Source organism: Meriones unguiculatus, chromosome 6 (genome assembly GCF_030254825.1).
Source record: "Meriones unguiculatus strain TT.TT164.6M chromosome 6, Bangor_MerUng_6.1, whole genome shotgun sequence".
Taxonomy (NCBI): domain Eukaryota; kingdom Metazoa; phylum Chordata; class Mammalia; order Rodentia; family Muridae; genus Meriones; species Meriones unguiculatus.
In genome coordinates this window covers 96235291-96247111 of record NC_083354.1, presented here as the reverse complement: position 1 = coordinate 96247111, position 11821 = coordinate 96235291, and the positions used below count along the sequence as shown (strand labels likewise).

At 40.5% G+C, this 11821-nt stretch overlaps 1 protein-coding gene across 1 annotated transcript in view; it reads right to left on the bottom strand.

Annotated features, from left to right (window-relative positions):
* Window positions 1–1937: 1937 nt before the first annotated feature.
* Window positions 1938–11821, bottom strand: part of LOC110558026 (signal-regulatory protein beta-1-like) — a 28586-nt gene continuing 18702 nt past the window's right edge. The window contains exons 3-7 of the mRNA XM_060385749.1: window positions 11279–11596; window positions 10717–10843; window positions 8666–8883; window positions 3906–4020; window positions 1938–2925 (exon numbers count right to left, since the gene is read on the bottom strand). Coding sequence (XP_060241732.1) covers window positions 3908–4020; window positions 8666–8883; window positions 10717–10843; window positions 11279–11596 — 776 coding nt within the window. The 3' untranslated portion in view covers window positions 1938–2925; window positions 3906–3907. The remainder of the gene's footprint in view (window positions 2926–3905; window positions 4021–8665; window positions 8884–10716; window positions 10844–11278; window positions 11597–11821) is intronic.

Genomic DNA, 11821 nt, shown 5'->3' with positions numbered 1-11821 from the left:
GGAATGAGATACAACCAGGCTGTAAAGTAAATAATTATAAAGAAAGATATATTTGGAAGAAGCCCAGAGGTCAATCTATTTATTTACCTTAGTTTCTCAACACATTCTGGTAGCTAAAATGGGAGCTAGTAGGAGCTGTAGAGAGAGTTCTGGGGAGATACTGTGGCAAGTAGAGACAGGCAGAGGAGTTAAGCCATGACCAGACCTTAGACACAGTGCAGTGATGTGTACTCATGGGTTGGATCACTCTGTGACAAATTGTCATGGCTGGGCATTCAGGGTTGGTTAATTGAAACTGACCTTGAAACAAATATATCTGGGCACAGGGGTCTTTTTGAGACTGACACTCCACCAAGGACCATGTATGTATATAACCTAGAACCTCTGCTCAGATGAAGCACGTGGTAGCTCAGTAACCAACTGGTTTCCCATAGTAAGGGGAACAGGGACTATTTCTGACAGAAACTCAATGGCAGGCTCTTTATCCTCCCCACCCCTCAAGGGAGGAGCAGTCCTGCTAGGCCATAGAGGAGGACTTTGCAGCCAGTCCTGAAGATACCTGATAAAACAGGGTCAGATGAAAGTGGAGGAGGTGCTCCCCAATCAGTGAACTTGGAAAGGGGCAGGGAGGAGATGTAGGAGGGAGGGAAGGTTTGGGAGGGAATGAGGGAGTGGGATACAGTTGGGATACAGAGTTAATAAAATATAACTAATAAAAATAAAAAAATAAATACGAAAAATACAGAGCTAATAAAGAATATCCCATTTGAAAAAAGAAACATGAAAATGCATGAAATAAAAAAAAAATGACATTGAGAATAGTGTTTACAAGATGGAATGTCAAAAGCAATACAGATCAGTACTTTCTCCTCTTTTTAGAACCAAATTTTGTATATTTACAGTCTCAAGAGTAGTGATACCCATTTTATAGTCTTTATTGTATGTGTATGAAAGAGAGAAACACACACACAGAAAAAGAGAAAGGGAGAGAGAGACAGGAAAAAGAGAAAGCAAAATGGCCATATTCAGTGAAATTTCACAAAATTTACATCATGAGCAGTTGGGATGAGAACAAGAAAGACTTTAAAGACAGAAAAAGCTACATTCTCATCTCAATAATTAAAGAGTATTTCCTAATTTATTTTGGTTGAGGATCTTTCAGAAAAATAAAAACAAGAAGAGTTTTTATTCCTAAAGACATAATACACCTCAACAGAGAACATCAATAGGTTGGGAGTTTATGAGCCAGAATAGCACCAGAGAACATGAACTAAAGTGAGCAGTGATGGTCAACTCCAAGGGAATGGATTATAAACAGGCAGATGTATACAAAAAGGGAAATTTCATACCAAGAAGAGAGTCTCACATCCCTTTTCACACAGTTGATAAAGATCTTGTGATAACAATAAGATGTGGAGCCTGGAATGGTGGTACCAACCTTTAATCCCCCCACTGGGAAGTCAGAGGCAAGTGGATCTCTGTAAATTCAAAGCCAACCTGGTCTATACAATGAGTCCTGAGACAGACAATGCTGCACAGTAGAAGCTGTCTTGAAAAAAACAAAAACAAAAGAATAAGAGGTAGAAACTGAACAAGATTTAGTGTAAACAGACCTCAAAGAGCTTGTAGTTTTGTATAAAAGCCAAAAATGTCCTCTGGCATCTTTGCAGCCTTGTTCTTGCTAAGGGCCAAGGGGACAAAAAGTGTTTGGAGGCTGTGATCCATGATTTTGTTTCCAAATGATTTTAGGTTTCTCTTTTCAGAGTGGTGTTAGATTATCAATAAAAGCTCATTAAAGAAAATTTGATGATTAAGAAAAGGAAACCTATGACCTTGATGGAAACCTCAGAGTCAATCCCTCAGACAAAGGACATTCATTCTATTTTATAATTTTTATTCTAATTATTTCTTCACAATTTATTTTTTATATATCCTGATTGAAGCCACCTCCTTCAAATCCCCCCGTCCCTCCCTTCCTCTCTCTTCCTCCCATCAACCTTTCTTTGGTCCACTGAAAGGAGGAGTTATCCACCATTGCCATCTTCTCATATCTCACCAGGAATGCCTGAATCCTCTGCCCCTGTGGCCTGGCAAGGCTGTATCATCAGAGGCCAGCAATCAGAAGAGTCAACCGAGTTCATGATAGAGGCAGCCACTGATTCTCTCATTCAGAAATCCACATGGAGACTGAGCTGCCAATCAGCCAGCAGGGAGTCTAGGTCCTCTCCATGCATGGTCGTCCATTGGTGCATCAGGCAAAGGACATTCTTACACTACAGTAAAGGGATACATTGAATAATTCTTCCTAAATAAATGTAATGGTGCAACCCACAATTAATCCCAGAATGCAAAAGGCAGAGGCAAACCAACCTTAATGAGTTCAAGGCAAGTCTGGTCTAAGTTGTATGTTCCAAAATAGTCAAGGCTACATAGTGAGATTCTTAATCAATGGCAAAAGAAATCAAAATAATTTTTCCCATTACTTGATACACTACCCCATCCTTCCTAGAATTCTCCCACCCCAGCACTGTCCCTACATGCTACGCAAAGGTTCAGCTGGGTTAGCCTTCCTTTCTGAGGTCTGGCATCCATGCCTTCTCAAAAAGCAATGCTGCTTTCCCCCTTGATCCCCCATTGTCCTTTTCCATGAAGTTTCTGAGATTTACTCTATGCCTGTACTGAGAATTTTTCTTTGCACCAGGGTAGATTATCCTTGGACTTTAAATTCATCTTTAAATTATTTTAATAATGACAATGAGGACTCCAAGAGTAAAACCCAATATGCACACAGCATCAGAGCTTTGGGTTAACAATGCAGATGCAGAGGGACAACAAGAAATTCTGTGTTAGGGTTGTTCTTGTAAGGGAGTCATTAGGAGTAGTCTTCCATGGCATCTCACCAGCTTCTTCTTCTACACCAATCCTCTATAAGAAAGATGATGGCAGATAGTCAGTGTTCCAGTATTGTAGAAAATGAAGAGAAGAGCTGAGAAGAATCACCTCTCACTCAATATTCCCTTCATCACTTATACATTATATTAGTGCTAAAGTGTCCATGGTACATCTCTCCCCCTAGCATTCCTGTCCTGAATGGATGACATTCCCATGTCATAAAAGTGTCATCTCAGCCTAGCTCCTGAGTCATGCAGTCTTCTGAGTTTATTCTTTTTGGTCGCAGAGAGGCCAAAGCAGAAACAGTCATTTTTAAAGCCATTTTAAATGTCTTAATTCTGTCCCATAATGTAGACTGATGTCTCCCATGAACTTCTTGCCTTCCACTTACTGTCGTAATCTCCAAGAAGAGCAGTGAAGCCAATACAACAGATCTCTAAGTCTCTTTGGGCATCTTTGTTGATCCATTACTGAACTGTTCTGCAGTATGTACACACTTCTTGTGAGCTAGGGATGTGTCAAAGGTTTCCACAAGATTCTTGATGAGCCTCAGAAACAAGTCATTATCACAGATAAGTACCATGGCCGTCCTACTGATCCTGCCATTTCTATTTTCATAAGTATACCGATATCCATCTGATGCCAAAAAAGAATCATTCCCTATATTCTAGGATATTTGGATCTTGGTTGCTAGTTGTGGGTACTGTTTGGGAATATTTAGGTGGTATAGCCTTGCTTAAGGAAGTATGTCTCAGAAAGTGAGCCTCAGGAATAAAAGCTTTTGCCACTTCCAGTTTGTTCAATCTGCTTCATGCTTTTTTTTTTTTTTTTTTAAGAATATAAGCACATAATATCTGTTCTGGCTGCCATTCCTCCCCAGCATGGGGGACTCATATGACTCTGGAACAGTAAACAACCAAATAAAACTTTCTCTTCTATAAGTTGTTATGCTCATAAAATTTCATCACAGACACAGAAAACTAACAAATACACCTGCATCCCTTTTAACTTACAGTCAGGCCTTTTGCTTCTTGTAACTGGACATGGCAAAGACCACAATTAGCAGCAGCAGTTTGGGTCCAAAGAGCACAGCTACAAGGACTTTACCAGAATCTGAAGTCTTCAATTCTGAAATCAAAAAGTGGAAGAAACCATTAGAAAGGTCACATGGTTCTCATCATCACTGGTCTTCTCTTGGCTCATCTGTGGACCTCTAAGCACATCAAAGCTCTGAGGATTGGGAATGTGTTTTCTGTACCAGCTCAAAGCATAATTTCAAAGCAAAAGAGATGGTAATGAGGTTTCTATTTCTTCATTGACCATTTCTCATGTCTCCAACTTGTCCTTCTAAGAAAAGTGTGTAAGAATTTGTGCTCAGTGCCACATGGCACTTGGTTTTATGAACAAAAGTTCTCACAAAGGAGATGAACATTCAAAATGAACCTTCTACAAGGCTGATTAACTGTTTAGAACTTCAGTGAATGAGAGTTTGGCATATTACAGGCCAGAGCCAAATTATCTTGATTCATATTTAGTCTTAATATCCATGTATGCTGTCCTCTATACCTGACTAACATTTCTGTGACAATTAGCTGAATCATTTGGGATGTACAGAGTACGTTTTCTTTGGAATGCGTTAACATAGCAGACACAGTTTCAGCCAACATTATTGCTGGATGCCACCACAAAACATCTGAAACATCTAAGATATTTCTCTGTTCTTACACCTCTCCCATGTTCCCAGCAATGACTTTCAAGTGTCTTGATCTATGACCTTCTTTCTTCTGTTACTACAACAGCTTTATAAACTCCCACAGAGGAATTTTGGGTTTCTTTGACCTGTGTTCCTGGAACACGGTCACTGATATTTGGATCCAGAATGAACTATTTTGTGTCTTCTTTGAGGAGAAAATAATTTTTTGTCAACTGTCAAATGCCTGATTTTAAGAATCCCATGTGTCAGGAATTATTATTCCAACAATGCAGAGATAACTGTACACAGGACTGGGGAGTCACAAGGTTAGGGAGATCAAGAGATGTTCCTCACTGCTGCTGTTTAGGATGATCACTGAGACAGTGTCCTTCACAGACAGGTTCAGTCTCTCAATAGCCCAAGAATAGCTGTGAACAAGAAATACACATAGAAGAGAAAAATTGTGATGAAGAGAATTGACACTCTTCTTTGTTTACATAAAAGTCACCTAAAAAATTCTAGATTCTGGGGGATGAAGTGAGACTGGTAAAGTGGTAAACAGCCAGATGAAACTACTTGCTGGAAAACATGCAGATAAAGGGAGAAAACTGTATAGATAAGAATCTATGAGACAAGATTACATGGTCTGGTGCCTCAACCATCATGTAGCCCATTTCCACTCCAGTTCAGATGCCATCTGAAATATTTCCATTGTTCAGGAAGAACTAGTTTTAATTTGCAATTAATCAAGCATTAAAAGTATTTTTAAGAATAGAAACAGGCTGGGTGTATAGTTCACTGAGTGTGGTGTTTGCCTAACACATGAGAGGCCCTAGACTCACTCTCCATTTCAACCACAACAAAAACACAAAGCATTTGGTAACTGATACCTGTAATCCTAACACTTGAGATGTGGAAATGAGAGGATCAAAAGTGTGATTTCTTACACTGTTTGGTGATTAGTTGTCAATGCAAACTTGCCACAACCTAGAATTGCCTAGGAAGTGCATTGCAGTTAAATACTTTTGAGTTGACCTGTTGGTGGGGCTCTGGAAGATTGTCTTAATTGCTAATTGAGATAGTAGCACCACTCTGAATGTAGGTGGCATCACTTCATTAAACCCAGGGCCCCACAGTGTGTAAGATCAGCAAAGAAAGTTAGTTGAGCATCAAGCTGCAAACAGAAATTATAGGTATAGTTTTTCTCTCTGCTCTTGACTGTGGATTTCATGTTTGACTTCCTGCCTGGCTTTCTTTAGGTAAGTTTGAATTGTAAGCTAAACAAAAGCTTTCATCCCTTATGCTTCTTTTGGTCAGGATATTTTATCACAGCAACAGAAATGGAACTATAGCATTCCAGAAATTACATGCAAACAAGAATAAAATTCTCTTGAGGGAGCCTTAGGAATAAGCAGACACCCAACTTTATGCAGCTGATTTGAAACAGGAATTCTATTGCCTCCTCCCATCTCTTCATTCTGAAAGAATTATTAATGGCAATCCCATCCTCAAGCTCTCTGAGAACCTATGATGTCTTTTATTGGACCAATAATGTGATCACACCTGTATTGGTATCCACAGGACTACAGAATGGCCTGCCTTTCTTCATCCACCTTAGTGTGTACTTCCTTGAAGTCTAATATGGAAGAATGGTCTGAAGATTACTCTCAAATTAAATATTTTTTAATATAATTAATATACTGGCTGGAATTGAAGATTCCAGCAGGAAAGTTCAGAAGCCCTGAGGTATAACTGTTTACCTTAAACCAGCAGTCAATAGTTATACACAGAAAGGTAATCATTTTTACATCAAGCAATTGAAATCAATTGCCTCCCATTTCAAGGAAACCAAAAAGCCCAAAATTAACCAGGAACAAACAGAACTTAAAAACTGATAGCTTGGGCTGCATCTGAGCAGCGGTTCTAGGTTATATCCATACATGGTCCTTGATTGGAGATACAGTTTCACAAAAGACGCCTGTGCCCAGATATATTTGGTCCTTGTGGAGCTCCTGTCCTCTCCAGGTCATACTAACTCCCCCTTCTTTCATATGATTCCCTGTACTATGCCAAAGGTTTGGTTATGAGTGTCAGCATCTGCTTTGATACACTGCTAGGTAGAGATTTTCAGAGGCCCTGAGTGGTAGGCTCCTGTCATGTCACTTGTTTTCTCCTACATCCAATGTCCATTCCATTTGTCTTTCTAAGTGAGGGTTGATCATCTTACCCAGGGTCCTCCTTCTTTTTTATCTTCTTTAGGTGTAGAGATTTCAGTACGTTTATCCTATCTTATAGGTGTAGTACCCACTTAAAAGTGAGTTTATATCATGTGTGTATCTCAGTATTCAAGTGGGTATCCTAGTAAGGTGAACAGGGATTATTTCTGACATGAACTCAATGTCTGGCTCTTTGATCCCCTCCACACACACCCAAGGGACAAGCAGCCCTGCTGGGCCACAGAGGAGGACTTTGTAGCTAGGCCTGAAGATACCTGGTATGCTAGGGGCAGATGAAAGGGGAGGATGTCCTCACCTATCAGTGGATTTGGAAAGGGGTAAGGAGAAGATGAGGGAGGGTGGGTGGGATTGGGAGGGAATGAGGGAGCAGGATACAGCAGGGATACAAAGTTAATTATCTGTAACTAATATTAAAAAAATAAAAATTTAATTAAAATGATATCTTTAGAATGGCAATAAAGGCTAAAACTAAAACTTCGCATCACGAGACTCAAAATATCTAGCTTAAGTCCTAGAAAGGCAACTTAAGTCTAAGTCATGCCAAATAAACTTAACTCTAAGTCAGGTGGAATAAATATTCCCTTAATGAGATACTACCTCTCTCCTTCCCAGAAATTTGCCCCCAGCTTTGCTCCTACTACCTGAGCTGCAGTTAAGTTCAGTTACATGTGAGACCTGAGTAGGAAAAAACAATTTTTCTTTTTCATTTTTTCCTATTTTTTTTCCGAGGCTGTGCTATGGTTTCTCTGAACTCCTTTTCCCACCATTAGTGCACAATATCTCTCTAATCACTGATGGAATATAGTGAAATAACAAGTTTCCCACATCAACACTGAGACAGAAATATCACCAGATACCACAGACTAGAAACGACAATAAGACCCTTTGAGAATTTCTATATCAGCAGTTTGAAAACCAAATATATCTGGGCACAGGGTCTTTTCTGAGACTGACATTCAACCAAGGACCATGTATGGACATAACCTAGAACCTCCACTCAGATGTAGCCTGTGGTAGCTCAGTAACCAATTGGTTTCCCAAAGTGAGGGGAACAGGGACTATTTCTAACAGGAACTCGATGACTGGCTCTTTGGTTTCCCCACCCCCGAAGGGAGGAGCAGTCCTGTTAGGCCACAGAGGAGGGCTTTGCAGCTAGTCCTGAAGATACCTGATAAAACAGGATCAGATGAATGGGGAGGAGGTCCCCCCCATCAGTGGACTTGGAAAGGGGCACGGTGGAGATGAGGGAGGCAGGGAGGGAGGGACTGGGAGGGAATGAGGGATCGGGACACGGCTGGGATACAGAGTTAATAAAATGTAACTGATAAAAAAAATAAAATAAAAAATAAAAAAAAGAAAAGGAAAAAAAATGCATAAAAATTCTCCAAAATATACAACATTCAACACTATGCCCAGTATCACATGACTAATGTGTTTTTATAAATGCTGAAGGAAATTGAATTCATCATTTTACATTGGGGTAGATTTCTTGAGGTCCAAAGTCTTTATCAAAAAAAGTTGATGAGGATTTAAAGATGACATAAAACCTATTTTTGGTGCACACAAAAGCCTATAAAAGTGATTTTGAAAAACTCAAAATACAGTCCTTTTAAGATCCTTGTTGGGGAATATAGTTGTTCCTGACCTAAGTTGTTTTGTGTGCACCTATGCAAAAGCAACTAACAGAGTCCTAAATGCTATTAAGATCACCATCTCAGCTACTGGAGTTAAGAACAGATTTTTAGGGGACACAATCACACAAAATCTTGTGATATTTCCCAACAGAAATTTGTTCTACTTGGCAAAATTTCACACAGCCCAGGAGGAGAGGTGGAAACCTCACCAGACATGATGCCAGTACCTTGCCCCCTCTGATGTGCACTGACCACCACAGTATGAGATTTGATGACTGCTGGCTGTCCATCATGCTCAACATGGCATGTGAGTACCATGTCCTCCTCATTGGCATGTATGTTCACCAAAAGCCAGCTGGTCCGTGTGTAGGTTCCATCCTTATTTACAGCGAGTGTAGAAGCCACCTCTGTCTGAGACATTTGCATTCTTTTTTTATTTTTATTTTATTTTATTTTTAATTACACTTTATTTTCTTTGTATCCCTCCCTCTAATTCCCTCCCTCCTCCCCACCCTATCCCTTCTTTCATCTCCCTTCTCCACGCATCCCCCTCCCCAAGTCCACTGGTAGGGGAGGGGTTTCTTTTTCTTCTTTCTGATCCTAATCTGTTAGGTATCATCAGGAGTGGCTGCATTGTCTTCCTCTGTGGCCTGGTAAGGCTGCTCCCCCCTCAGGGGTAGGTGATCAAAGAACAGGGCAATCAGTTCATGTCAGAAGCAGTCCCTGTTCCCATTACTATGGAACCCACTTGGACAGTGAACTGCCATGGGTTACATCTGTGCAGGGGTTCTAGGTTATCTCCATGAATGGTCATTGGTTGGAGTATGAGTCTCAGGAAGGACCCCTGTGCTCAGATTTTTTGGTTTTGTAGCTCTCCTTGTGGAGCTCCTGTCCTCTCCAGATATTACTATTTCCCACTTCTTTCATAAGATTCCATGTATTCTGTCCAAAGTTTGGCCATAAGTCTCAACATCTACTTTGATAGTCTGCAGGGCAGAACATTTCAGAGGCCCTCTGTGTCAGGCTTCTAAGTTGTTTCCTGTTTTCATTTTCTTCTGATGTCCATACTCTTTGCCCTTGGCAAATGGGATTGAGCATTTTAGCCAGAGTCCTCCCTCTTGATTAGTTTTTTAGGTGTACAGATTTTAGTAGGTTTATCCTATATTATATGTTTACATGAGTGAGTATATACCGTGTGTGTCTTTCTGCTTCTGGCATAGCTAACTGAGGATGATCCTTTCCAATTTCTACCATTTACCTGCAAATTTCATGATTTCCTTGTTTTTTTTTATATTCCATTGTGTAGATGTACCACAATTTCTGTATTCATTCTTCAGTTGAGAGGCATCTGGGTTGTTTCCAGCTTCTGGATATTACAAATAAAGCTGCTACAAACATGGTTGAGCAAATGTCCTTATTGTGTACTTGAGCCTCTTTTGGATAAATGCCTAGGAGTGGCATAGCTGAATCTTGAGGAAGCGCTATTCCTAGTTGTCTGAGAAAATGCCAAATGGATTTCCAGAGTGGTTGAATGTGTTTATATTCCCCCAGCAGTGGAGGAGGGCACCCCTTTCTCCACAACCTCTCCAGCATGTGTTGTCACTTGAGTTTTTGGTCTTGACCATTCTGATGGGTGTAAGGTGAAATTTCAGGGTTGTTTTGATTTACATTTCCCTGGTGGCTAATGAGGTTGAACTCATTGGTACAGGAGACAACTTCCTGAACAAAACACCAACAACACAGGCTCTAAGAGCAACAATAAATAAATGAGACCTCTTGAAACTGAAAAGCTTCTGTAAAGCAAAGGACACTGTCATTAAAACAAAATGAATGCATACAGATTGAGAAGGAATCTTCACCAACCCTCTATCTGACAGAGGACTAATATCCAATATTTATAAAGAACTAAAGAAGTTGAAAAGGAGCGAATCAAGTAATCCACTTAAAAAATGGGGAACAGAGCTAAACAGAGAATTCTTGATAGAGGAATATCGAATGGCAGAGAAACATTTAAGAAATGCCTGCTCTTTGCAGCTTTACCAGGCCACAGAAGAGGGCACTTTTGATGAGAACTGATAGACTAAGATCAGGAAAAAGAGGAGAACCTCCCCTATCAGTGGACTAGGGGAGGGGCATGCATGCAGAAAGGGAAGGGAGGGTGGGATTGCAAGAGGAGGAGGGAAGGGCTTATGGGGGGATACAAAATGAATAAAGTGTAATTAATAAAAAATAAAAAAGTTAAAAAAAAGAAATGCTCAACCTCATATTTCCATTCTTTATACAGGTCAACTGAAGGCTCAAAGGATAGAAGTTCTTCACTTGACAGGTGACATTTAGAAGATTCAATATCACTGTTGGATGTTGGCTGACCTCCAGGGTGGGTGGAACTGAAAAAGCACAAGCAGAAGCCTAGACAGATGAAACTGAGGCACAAGGAAGAGTCTGGAGTCCTGAGGACCCACCCCCATTGCAAATGCATCATGAGACAGGAGTGTTTGTTCTAGATTAGAGCCACCACTAAGCATAGCTCCTAACACACAATCTCAGGCAGTGATGTGTGCGGATCCTAATAAGTGAAATTAATCAGAAAAACTCCAGTGTACACTGGGACAGAAATAAATGCCTAAAAATGCTGTGCATGAACTGTGGGGCTCATAATTAGTACAGTTTTCATTTCTTCTGTTAAAATAAATACAATTTCCTTCATGTGCTGATCATAGTCTTTTATCCCTCCAGTGTGGTACACATGAATACTTGATGGGAACTGTGGACAAAACATTCTAAACAGATATGAGCTTGAGCTGTGGTTCAGAGACACCTACCTAGGATGATGTCAGACAAGCTGGCAATCCCACGGAGAGGGCTTCCTTGCAAAGTGACATGGGCCACCTCGCAGATGATCTGAGAATGAATATCTTCAGGTCCCAGCACCACCTGGGCTGTGCTGGAGACATTATATAAGACTCCTTCTCCTTTGGGGTCCACAGACGTTTCGAAGTGAGAGAGCTCTTTTCCATTTTTGAACCACTTCAGTGTGATATTCCGAGGGAAGAATCCATGAGACTTGCATGTGAAGTTCACTTTCAGATGAGGTAGAGTACAGGGTGAAGGTCCTGAGACCACAGGAGGAGAAGGCTTTGCTGTAAAGTAGTATGTAGACAAGGATGAGACTGTGATGTCCTCCAATGAGGACTAACATTGTGAAGAACCATCCTAGATAATATCACCACCATCATGGTTTCCTGTGTGCTTGGGATCAATACCAGAGTTTCATCCACACTAAGAACCTGCTCTTTCCCATGTCACAGTTGTATACTAGCTACAGACAGTAAGTGCTCATTCTCTTCAATGTGTTTTCTTGTTTT